This window comes from Schistocerca nitens, chromosome 10 (genome assembly GCF_023898315.1).
Source record: "Schistocerca nitens isolate TAMUIC-IGC-003100 chromosome 10, iqSchNite1.1, whole genome shotgun sequence".
NCBI classification, from domain to species: domain Eukaryota; kingdom Metazoa; phylum Arthropoda; class Insecta; order Orthoptera; family Acrididae; genus Schistocerca; species Schistocerca nitens.
In genome coordinates, this window is record NC_064623.1 from 226558629 (window position 1) to 226570704 (window position 12076).

The 12076-nt window shown below is 36.0% G+C and overlaps 1 protein-coding gene across 7 annotated transcripts in view; it reads right to left on the reverse strand.

Annotated features, from left to right (window-relative positions):
* LOC126210368 (zinc finger protein 596-like) overlaps positions 1 to 12076 on the reverse strand; it is a 206381-nt gene that overhangs the window by 77623 nt on the left and 116682 nt on the right. The window contains exon 6 of one of the 7 annotated variants that reach the window (XM_049939592.1): positions 9242 to 9260. The exons of 3 other annotated variants lie outside the window; for them this stretch is intronic. In XM_049939592.1, the coding sequence (XP_049795549.1) occupies positions 9258 to 9260 (3 nt within the window). In that variant the 3' untranslated portion in view covers positions 9242 to 9257. Of the gene's footprint in view, positions 1 to 9241; positions 9261 to 9342; positions 9907 to 9943; positions 10539 to 12076 lie in introns of those variants that run through there. 3 more of the 7 variants (XM_049939588.1, XM_049939590.1, XM_049939589.1) reach the window with 3 other exon arrangements.

Here is a 12076-nt window from a genome sequence, read left to right on the forward strand (position 1 = left end):
CGGTGCTTAATATTTTTATTTTTAAGTCAGGGAAAAATATCCGCTTTTCTGGTGTTTGTACTTAATGTTTTCTCTATAACAGTTGAATGATAACTAGCAATGACTGACTTCAAAGCAAGGTATGACAATAATTGTGAATCACATCACAAAACTGACAGCGTTCATTGCCGAACGGTAATCACTGCCATTTTTCTTACGCGTAAATACAAGTTTAGTCTCAGAAACAAAACCAAAAGAAGAGTCAGCATGCAGATTAACTACCTAAGAACTTATTCTTATGAAAACTTTAAAACCACCAATACCATCACTCATTTAACAGCAGATCTTCCTGGAATGATTCTAATTGGCCCATGTTTCATCAAGGTAATATACTGTTGAACTATCTCCTCCTCTTGTATCATGAATATTTATATGGGATGTAGTTTGTGTTCCACCTATGTCACTTCTTTGAACTAAAACACTCTTCTTAATGTATCAGGAACCAACGTCTTTCAAAATTTTTACATTTACAAAGTGCTTACCATTGAAGCTAATTTTCTCCTGCATAACTGTAACATGGTTTTGTAATGTTGGCATTCATCATTCAAATGGAGCACTTTAAAACATCATTGTTAAAAGCATCCATTTATGTTACGGGTTCCTTGCAATTTCAATGCTTTCCAGGTGACCGAAACCTGCAGCTCTGACACTTTCGTTTACAATTCTCTTTACAGTTCTCTTGCTGACACCACATGGTTCTGGAGCTTGTTCTTGTGTCTTCAGATGTCAATAGTAGGAGGCCTGATTTCAAATCCACGTTTGAAACTGTTATAAATGTGGTAAATAATCCCCCTCGCCTGCTTGTGAAGCACTTCACATTTGCTGCCATCACCTGTTTTTTTTTTTTTTTTTTTTTTTTTTTTTTTTTTTTTAATTATCGTACTTAAACATTTATAGATACAAATTCACACTTATACTTCTACAAGAAAAAAAAGACTGACAGTTGAATGAAGAATTCAGTTATTGCCAAGTACAGAAATAGTGCAGCATGTAGGAGTCAGATTCTCACTGTCTAGCTGTAGCTCGCTGCTAGTCACTCAGGAAGAGAATGAATATTATTGGCTGCCAGAGGCTAGTGGAAGGGGATGCACAGAACGGCTGAAAATTGGGCCACCTTAAAACATGACACGGACTTAGGAAAGTGTGTCTATGGAAACATGAAGTGTTAATTGACTTGTATGTCAAACATTTCATGAACAAAGACATTGAAAAATTTGTAGATCTAGTTGATAGTCAAAATTAATTTCAAACATATGTAGTTTCAAAATGTATGTTAGTACAGAAGTATGAGAAGTCTGACAACATTGTTAAGTGTACGTCAAGATACAAGTGTGTGGAATGTCAAACCGAAAATTATTCATACAAAGTAAAGTTACATTAAGAAGTGCAGCTATGTTAAAAAGTGCAAACACGACAAGAACTGCTAAAGGTCAAAATATTTTCTGTGTCATTATATTTTTCAAAAAACATGTGCTACATCATGTCAAAGCAAGTAGTATCAATTGAGTTCATGTTAGAAATAGAAACAAATGATCAAGATAGTGAAGATTTGAGTGCACTATAGTTAATGTGGCCTCAGGAGACCATAAAAGCTGTTTATGGTGTGTGTAGTCACCAATGTGGCAATTTTGCCAAAATCGTTTGTTTTCCCTTTGCCACATTTCTTCTCTGACTTACCTGTGAATCTTTCAAGTTATCTTCTGGTATTGTGCTATCCTTTCTTCACTAGATAGTAGGTGCACATATGTCATAGGTTTTCAAGTGTAGTCTCACAGTGTATTAATGAAAAGTTTATCTTCTATTTTATCAAAGAGTTGAAAAATTTTCTTATGTTTTTGAAATAAAATGTGTATGTTGTTGGTTCAATCTTATATTTTTTTATTTGCAACAAGATTACATTTAAAGTACGTTACATTAACATGGAAGAAAAATCTATTTACATTTATGCTTAAGTAGAGAAGAATTGGGCCTGTACTTTGTAAAAAAAAAATATGTATTTTACTATCTTCAAGGACATTTTTGCATGTAATGATGATGAGTATGCTTCATACTTTGTCCTAACTGGTTTGAAGAATTTATGTAGGTGAACATTTGTCTATTTTTGGAAACTTGTATTATTTTGAACAGACTCTTGCACATTACTATAACTAAGTGAAAATGTTTTGCATACAAAGAGATTAATAACGCATTGTGTTCCTTTAATGTCTGAACTTAATGAAATTTATCTGGTAAAATACTGTTTGTTTCTGTGAAATTATTACACTTGTTAATGAATTCAGGGTAGGTGTACATCTACAGTGTATGATGCTGTTTGGAATGGATTCTGCACTGTACTGTATCTGAGTTGAGTATAGTTTCAGAACAAGCAATGATGTGAGGAGTAATTGGGGTTTCAGTCTTGTTTGGTTTAATGGAAGTGCACACACATGTTCTGGATGCATTAGGGCAGCTATTGTGACGTATTTGTAGGGATTTGTGCATGTCTGGAAATATTTAACATAAAACAGGTCTGACACGTTAGTTTGCTACTGTCATTTTGTAATTTTGCAGTCAGCATTGAGCTACTATGGAGAAGTGAAAGTATTGATGACAGAAATAGGTTGAATGGGGAAACTTTAAACTGAAATTCCATGCACATTAACAACTTTTGTGATTTGTTCAAATTACACTCTTGCAATGGATGCTATTTAGAGAGAGATAGGAGTGTATGTTTCAGACCACTTTTGTAATTTTGAGAACTGTAATAGGTGAGAACAATTTCATATGTGGATAATTTATGAGCAAACTGAATTAAGGATAAAAACATGTTGGAGAAGAGACAAAGTGTTTAACATTTACAGGATGATCGTAAGTTGACTACAGATACATTATGTTCTCAGTATTTTTGCAATGTAGAATTGATAAGGTGAGTACGGTGATACAATGATGAGGGTTTGTGTATGTATAATGTAATGATGAAATGTTTGGGATTGCTTTGTGTTCGGAGCGAGTACTATGATGAAATCTTGATGTGGTTTAGGCTGTATTGAAGTACTATGTGAAATGTGATGATGATGATGGTGATGACGGAACTATTAATGGTTATGAAGAGGATTGTCCATGCATTTATAATGTTATGATGTTGTTGACTTACTTGGTATCACCTGAATTTTTATTGTAACAAGTATTAAATAATACAGAGCTACACATAAGAAGGGAATAAAGTGTTGCTGAAACTGAAAAATGATGTCTGACATTCTCTTTGAAGTAGAGAAGGTATAGAGTATTGAAGTTTCTGATGCTATGTTAAAAGTTTTGTTGCTGTAAGAGAATTTTAAGCAAAGATTACAAAATTTAGTGGCACATTACTGTTCAGAAACACATTCTGTGATGAGGTTCAAAACTGCTGTGGGACTAAACTTAAAGTTTGCAGACTGTTAGTTATAGACAGGGAATTAGGTGTTGGGTTGTTTTTGAGTTTTGCAAAGCATTTAGTGAAGCATAGGTTTTCTCTCAGTTTACATAATGTCACTTTAAAACATCTGTTCTATGCTTGATGACTGATGAGCAATATTTCTCACATTATTCAGTTTTGGGTAAAAAGGAGCTGTTATTTCACTTATGGTCATATTTTATTCTTTCAGTCAAACTAGTAAATCTATGCTGCACCTGTATATACAGAAACATTTATATTATTTTTCACTTATGTATAGAAGCAGACAATTTTTGAAAAATGTAATGTAATTTGATAGATTCAGAAATGTACTCACCAAGTGGTGGCAGGAGAACAAACATACAAAAGGCATTAAAATTTGCAAGCTTTCAGAGCTAGTGGCTCCTCCTCCTTACAGAAGGGTCAAAGGGGAAAGAAGAGGGCGAAGGAAAAGAACTGATGAACTGATGAGGTTTAGGAAAAGGGGTAGAGTTCAGAACCCTCAGTGAGGGGAGGCTTGCCGTTTGGTACATCTCCACTGACCCGGTGTTTTGAGTGACTTTTCCAAACTACTCTTTTTTCTAAACCTCACCTGTCCTTTTCCTTCACTTGTCTTCCTTCCCCTTCAACCCTTCTGTCAGAAGAAAAAGCCACTAACTCACAGTGCTTGCAAATTTTGACACGTTTTGAAAGCGTGTTCTCCCGCCGCAGCTTGGTGAGTAGATTTTTTATCTATCTAATTACATTATATTTTCAGAAATATTGTATTGTGGCTCATAAACACCATGTGAACTGATACACATCTACATTTCCATTATCTACGTTACCTGTCTGATTAACTATGATGGTAGCCTTTTGATTACTTCCATTCTATTCACCAAGTGTTTACACTCCAATGGATGTAACACTGCACTGTTTTATGTCTGAAATGCACGTACGTACCATTATAGTTGTCATGTATGTTCTATTCTTCCATTCCTTACTAATTTGTTTAGATCTTTTACAGTCCAGAATATTTAATAAATTTTCATATTGTGTGCTTACTTCACCTTAACAATTAGTGCTGTACATACATACAGTACATACATACATACATACATACATATATTAATCCTTGTTGCACAGATCACGAATATGACATTTCGTAATGATGTGGAACGTGTCACTTTTATATAAGTTTTCTTTACACAAAATAATTAATTAATTATTTTTTTTTTTTTTTTTTGCAGTTGCTACTTCAATCTAAGAATTCATCTATTGAGTAGAAGGAGTTGTCATTCAGAAATTCTTTTAATTTGCTTTTAAATCTTGGTTGGCTATCTGTCAGACTTTTAATACTATTTGGCAAATGACCAAAGATTTTTGTGGCAGCATAATTCACCTCTTTCTGTGCCAAAGTGAGATTTAATCCAGAATAGTCACTATCATCCTTTCTTCTAGTGTTGTAGCTATGCACTTTGCTGTTATTTTTGAATTGGGATGGGTTGTTGTTGTTGTTGTTGTGGTCTTCAGTCCTGAGACTGGTTTGATGCAGCTCTCCATGCTACTCTATCCTGTGCAAGCTTCTTCATCTCCCAGTACCTACTGCAACCTACATCCTTCTGAATCTGCTTCGTGTATTGATCTCTTGGTCTCCCTCTACGATTTTTACCCTCCACGCTGCCCTCCAATGCTAAATTTGTGATCCCTTGATGCCTCAAAACATGTCCTACCAACCGATCCCTTCTTCTAGTCAAGTTGTGCCACAAACTTCTCTTCTCCCCAATCCTATTCAATACCTCCTCATTAGTTACGTGATCTACCCACCTTATCTTCAGCATTCTTCTGTAGCACCACATTTCGAAAGCTTCTATTCTCTTCTTGTCCAAACTAGTTATCGTCCATGTCTCACTTCCATACATGGCTACACTCCATACAAATACTTTCAGAAACGACTTCCTGACACCTAAATCTATACTCGATGTTAACAAATTTCTCTTCTTCAGAAACGCTTTCCTTGCCATTGCCAGTCTACATTTTATATCCTCTCTACTTCGACCATCATCGGTTATTTTACTCCCTAAATAGCAAAACTCCTTTACTACTTTAAGTGTCTCATTTCCTAATCTAATTCCCTCAGCATCACCCGACTTAATTTGACTACATTCCATTATCCTCGTTTTGCTTTTGTTGATGTTCATCTTATATCCTCCTTTCAAGACACTGTCCATTCCGTTCAACTGCTCTTCCAAGTCCTTTGCTGTCTCTGACAGAATTACAATGTCATCGGCGAACCTCAAAGTTTTTACTTCTTCTCCATGAATTTTAATACCTACTCCGAATTTTTCTTTTGTTTCCTTTACTGCTTGCTCAATATACAGATTGAATAACATCGGGGAGAGGCTACAACCCTGTCTCACTCCTTTCCCAACCACTGCTTCCCTTTCATGCCCCTCGACTCTTATAACTGCCATCTGGTTTCTGTACAAATTGTAAATAGCCTTTCGCTCCCTGTATTTTACCCCTGCCACCTTCAGAATTTGAAACAGAGTATTCCAGTCAACATTGTCAAAAGCTTTCTCTAAGTCTACAAATGCTAGAAACGTAGGTTTGCCTTTTCTTAATCTTTCTTCCAAGATAAGTCGTAAGGTCAGTATTGCCTCACGTGTTCCAACATTTCTACGGAATCCAAACTGATCTTTCCCGAGGTCGGCTTCTACCAGTTTTTCCATTCGTCTGTAAAGAATTCGCGTTAGTATTTTGCAGCTGTGACTTATTAAACTGATAGTTCGGTAATTTTCACATCTGTCAACACCTGCTTTCTTTGGGATTGGAATTATTATATTCTTCTTGAAGTCTGAGGGTATTTCGCCTGTCTCATACATCGTGCTCACTAGATGGTAGAGTTTTGTCATGACTGGCTCTCCCGAGGCCATCAGTAGTTCTAGTGGAATGTTGTCTACTCCCGGGGCCTTGTTTCGACTCAGGTCTTTCAGTGCTCTGTCAAACTCTTCACGCAGTATCTTATCTCCCATTTCGTCTTCATCTACATCCTCTTCCATTTCCATAATATTGTCCTCGAGTACATCCCCCTTGTATAAACCCTCTATATACTCCTTCCACCTTTCTGCCTTCCCTTCTTTGCTTAGAACTGGGTTTCCATCTGAGCTCTTGATATTCATACAAGTGGTTCTCTTCTCTCCAAAGGTCTCTTTAATTTTCCTGTAGGCAGTATCTATCTTACCCCTAGTGAGACAAGCCTCTACATCCTTACATTTGTCCTCTAGCCATCCCTGCTTAGCCATTTTGCACTTCCTGTCTATTTCATTTTTGAGACGTTTGTATTCCTTTTTGCCTGCTTCATTTACTGCATTTTTATATTTTCTCCTTTCATCAATTAAATTCAATATTTCTTCTGTTACCCAAGGATTTCTATTAGCCCTCGTCTTTTTACCTACTTGATCGTCTGCCGCCTTCACCACTTCATCCCTCAGAGCTACCCATTCTTCTTCTACAGTATTTCTATCCCCCATTCCTGTCAATTGTTCCCTTATGCTCGCCCTGAAACTCTGTACAACCTCTGGTTCTTTCAGTTTATCCAGGTCCCATCTCCTTAAATTCCCACCTTTTTGCAGTTTCTTCAGTTTCAATCTGCAGTTCATAACCAATAGATTGTGGTCAGAATCCACATCTGCCCCAGGATGGGTTATTAATGACAAATTTCGTAAGTGAATATATGTACTGCGAAGGTACTGTGAATATCCTGGGTTCCTTAAATAAATGTCTGCAAGGTGATCTTGGGTGGACTCCAGCTATTATTCTGATTGCACGCTTTTGTGCAATGAATACTCTCTCTCTTAATGAGGAATTGCCCCAAAATATGATGCCATATGAGATCACTGAATGAAAATAGGCATAGTAGGTTAATTTACTGATATGTTTATCACCAAAATTTGCAATAACCCTAATAGTGTAAGTAGTTGAACCTAACCGTTTCAGAAGATCATTGATGTGTTTCTTCCAATTCAATTTCTCATCAAGGCTCACACCCAAAAATTTTGAGTATTCTACCTTAGCAACAGACTTCCGTTCATAGTCTATATTTATCAATGGTGTTACCAGTATGCCATTTACTGTACAGAATTGTATAAACTGTGTTTTCTCAAAATTTAGTGAGTCCATTTGCAAAGAACCACTTAATAATTTTCTGAAAGACATTATTTGCATTTCGTTATACATGTCATTTATGAATACAATGCTTATGTCAGTCACTGAGTTAGAACTTTTGTGGAACTTGCATTAATCTTATGTGAATATAGGCCCAAGTAAATAATAGACAGATGAATTTTATATTACCTTCATATTCATGCCTTTATTGTGTGTCAGTGGAAGAGAGAAATCTATTCAAATTCAATTAAACTTTCTACAGTTTGTCAGTTCATTCTCTCTTGCACTTGGGTGGAATTCCAAACAAGTATTTTATTGTGAGTAGTGTAGGTAATTTTATGCACAGAAAACGATGATGAACAGCATCTGCTAATTTGCCTGATAAAGTGTGTGACACTATGAGTCTGTCACCCATAACTTCTGTCCACACATTGATACTAAAGTGAGACTGATGCCTTGTTCCCATGCAGCTCAATGACTTGCATATGGCCCCAAAGGTAAATTTACTCATATTACCTCAGTATGACCCTCATAATCATAAATAAAAAACAAGCTGTGAACAGAGGATCTTTAGCCCTCCGTCTTAAGACTCCACCGACAGTAATGTAACCTGGCATGGCAGTCCAGTGACTTAAGAGCTTGCACTGACTGCTCATGCTGAATTTACCATACAAGAGCATTGCTTATGCTGTCAGACACTTCAATCTTCACACGCTTGTATTAGCATCATTTTCTCCTCATCATGACACTTGCTCCTGCTCATTGGCATGTGAACTAAGTCTATTGCAATCTATTATCTTTGTTGCAAATGACCACATTTCTGCAAGTTGCTGGAAGAATCTGCTGAACACATTTTCAGATGGAATGCAGTGATGGTGTCAGACAATGTTCATACAATGTGCCATTGACTAATACAGTTATGTAAACCATATCAGATCAGCATGTCTGCCGTTTACCACATGGAGTAATAGGACTCCATTTCACTATTTATAGTGTTCACACTCCACAGAATCACTAATGTTATTCTGATGCCAATGGACCCTGATTTAAACTGATTTAGGAGGCCGTTACAATTGCTACTGTCTGGACAACAGTATTACAATCTGAGAAATCGCAAGGGAACCTTAGACTGTCTGCCCTCATAATACTTACAAGCTCTGTCCCTATACAATGATTTCCTAAAGTGCAATACTCAAAAATAAATAAATAAATAAAAAGGAAACTGTATTTGAGGATTAGAAGATACCTGAGTCCTGTTAAGTAAAAAACATATGTGATGTGTTAACACAGTCATTGGTAGCTGAGCACGTAGCATGAAATTTTAGTACTCGTAAAGTTGCTGGTTCAAATATCATTATTTGCAACTTTTTTACTTTACTTATATGTCATATCTATTAACCAGTAGAAGTGATAGTTAACAAATACTTAAGCACAAATTTTCACTAACTAGCTAAATAGAAATATGTCTATTTTTAACTGCTAATTGCATGAAAATGCCAGTAGCCACAATAAACTGAAATACGGTATTAAAGTGCAAAATGTCAAATGGCAAATAAGGTACTTATTATTGAGATTAAACAGTATTGTTGATGTTCATAGTATCTAGGCTCCTGCTAATCCGACCATTCCTTGCACATATGGGTGCTGGATTATTGAGAATTCACTGTAAACACATATGAGTTATACTTTATTAAATCCAAGATACATTAATTTTAATAGAGAACTTAGTTCTTAAGTGTGTACATATACGGTAATATCACCCACTATGAAACATATCCCAGATTTTTATTTGTCACAGTAATGATACACAACAGCAGTATGCTTTATCCTACAAAGGCTTTACAAGTATTACATTAGTACTACATTTTTCTGATTGTTGCATAATGTACTCCAGAAAGATGTCTGTAGCTTCAGCACCAGACGTGAGATATATTTTCATGTTCTCTCATGTTATGTCCTGTTCTAAATCACTATCAGCATAACTTTCTTGTACACTTTTGATTATTTTTCATATGTTAAAGTCTGATCATAAACAATTGCTTGTCCAGCACTGTACTCAGTGGAAATGGCTTTCTATAAAGAACCTCGCTTCATCTTATATTTTGAGTTTCTGCTCGAGGTCTAGCATAACACATTTCCTTTTAGATGCCATGACACTGAACCGTAAAGAAACCCACAATTTCAAACATATACAGCATCGTTTAATGTTGTAATTAACAACATTGTTACAAGGAAGAATTCATTATTTTATGTCATTTCCGCTTGAACAACAAGGTGTTGCTTGTAGGCTGGACTACTGAGAGGATGGCCTAACAAGAGTTTAGTGTATTAATTTTAGTAATTATCATTTAACAATAAGGCATTTCACACGTGTATCACACTTCAATTTATTTTCACATGAGCAATAATTAAAAACAGTGGTATGTTATTTTAATTAAAAATGATTCAATACATGATAATTAACATTTCATTTTGTAATAAATATGGAATTTAAACAAAAGTAAGAAAACATTTCGCTTCTAATATGATTCAATCCAACAACTCCACGATTGCTTCTACGTCACATGGTGAGCTACTGCCAATTATGTTAATCGATTATACACTGAAAAGCCAAAGAAACTGATACACCTGCCTCATGTCGTGCAGAGCCCCCACGAGCATGCAGAAGTGCAGCAACACGACGTGCCGTGGGCTCGACTAATGTCTGAAGTAGTGCTGGAGGGAATTAACACAATTAATCCTGCAGGGCTGTCCATAAATCAGTAAGAGTACAACAGGGTGGAGATCTCTTCCAAATAGCACATTGCAAGGTATCCCGCATATGCTCAATAATGTTCATGCCTGGGAAGTTTCGTGGCAAGCAGAAGTGTTTAAACTCAGAAGAGTGTGCCTGGAGTCACTCTGCGGCCATTCTGGATGCGTAGGGTGTCGTATTGTCCTGCTGGAATGCACAATGGACATGAATGGATGCAGGTGATCAGACAGGATGCTTATGTACGTGTCACCTATTAGAGTCATATCTAGATGTGTCAGGGGTCCCATATCACTCCAACTGCACACGCCCCACACCATTACAGAGCCTCCACCAGCTTGAACAGTCCCCTGCTGACATGTAGGGTCCATGGATTCACGAGGTTCTCTCCATACATGTACACGTCCATCCTCTCGATACAATTCAAAATGAGACTTGTCTGACCAGGCAACATGTTTCCAATCATCAACAGTCCAATGTCAGTGTTGACGGATCCAGGCAAGCATAAAGCTTTGTGTCGTGAGGTCATCAATGGTACACGAGTGGGCCTTTGGCCCTGAAAGCCCATATCGATGATGTTTCATTGAATGGGTCATATGCTGACACTTGATGGCCCAGTATTGAAATCTGCAGCAATCTGCTGAAGGGTTGCACATCTTATAACAATACAGCCTCCCCCAAGAATCATATGAAATGTCTGATACCACCTTTTCTTTTTATATGCATCCTGTTAGTTATCGGACTAGTCAGTGCTTACTAGGGACTTTATACATATAAAATTCTATCCAATTTGCTAAAACACTTGATATTTATTGTGAAAGCATATAGAATGTTCTGGAAGGACGTATATTATCATGATTGTCAGGGGATTGTTGTCATTAAGAAAATTATGTACATGTGCTGATTTAGATGTTTAATCAAGAAATTGAAGGGTTAAATATCTGGCAGTAAATATTAAGAGGATGTGGAAATGTTGGCATAAGTAATTGGTGCCTCTAATTACCTTAATTGCAGCTGATTGGTAGGTTGACACAGGGAACATCATTATCTTGAGAAAAGGCTTAAAGTTTTTACCAAGCAATGTATTTTCATTTGTTATCTATTTTTATGTCCTCCTCTGTAATTAATATCCTCTGTAATTACATTTCTAATTAACTCTCCAATTGTTTACACCACACAACTTTCCGATTTTCAGAATTTAAGGCCTTATTTGTAAATTTTATGGATAATGCTTTGTAAATTTTACAGATAAAGCACGAGATTTGTACTGTCAGTGAATGTTAATAACCAAATCCAAACTGATTTTAACTATGTAATTAAAATAATACAAAAGACGTTATTGTAATTAAAGTTCAGATCGATTTTCATATTTAAAACTAGTGATGATACTATAAAAATTATGTCAATTAATATTGTATTTTGTACCTTATTTGGCTTTAACATCAGTTCCTTTATGTTTTGTACATTTTAATTGTAACATCAAAATTGTACAAAATTAATAATGGGTTATTTTGAGATTTATTGTTAAAATTCTATATAAAGCAAAGCAGTGATGCTGTGAGAGAGTCAGTGAGTTACCGAGTTGTTGTTTTGTCAGTCAGTCAAAGAGCAAAGAGATCTGTGAAGTATGTCAGTCTGTGTTTTGTTAACGTGATGAGTATGCAGTTCAGTTGTCAATAAATTTTGTGAAGTTGGAAACTGTTATATTCTTTCATCAAATGAATTCC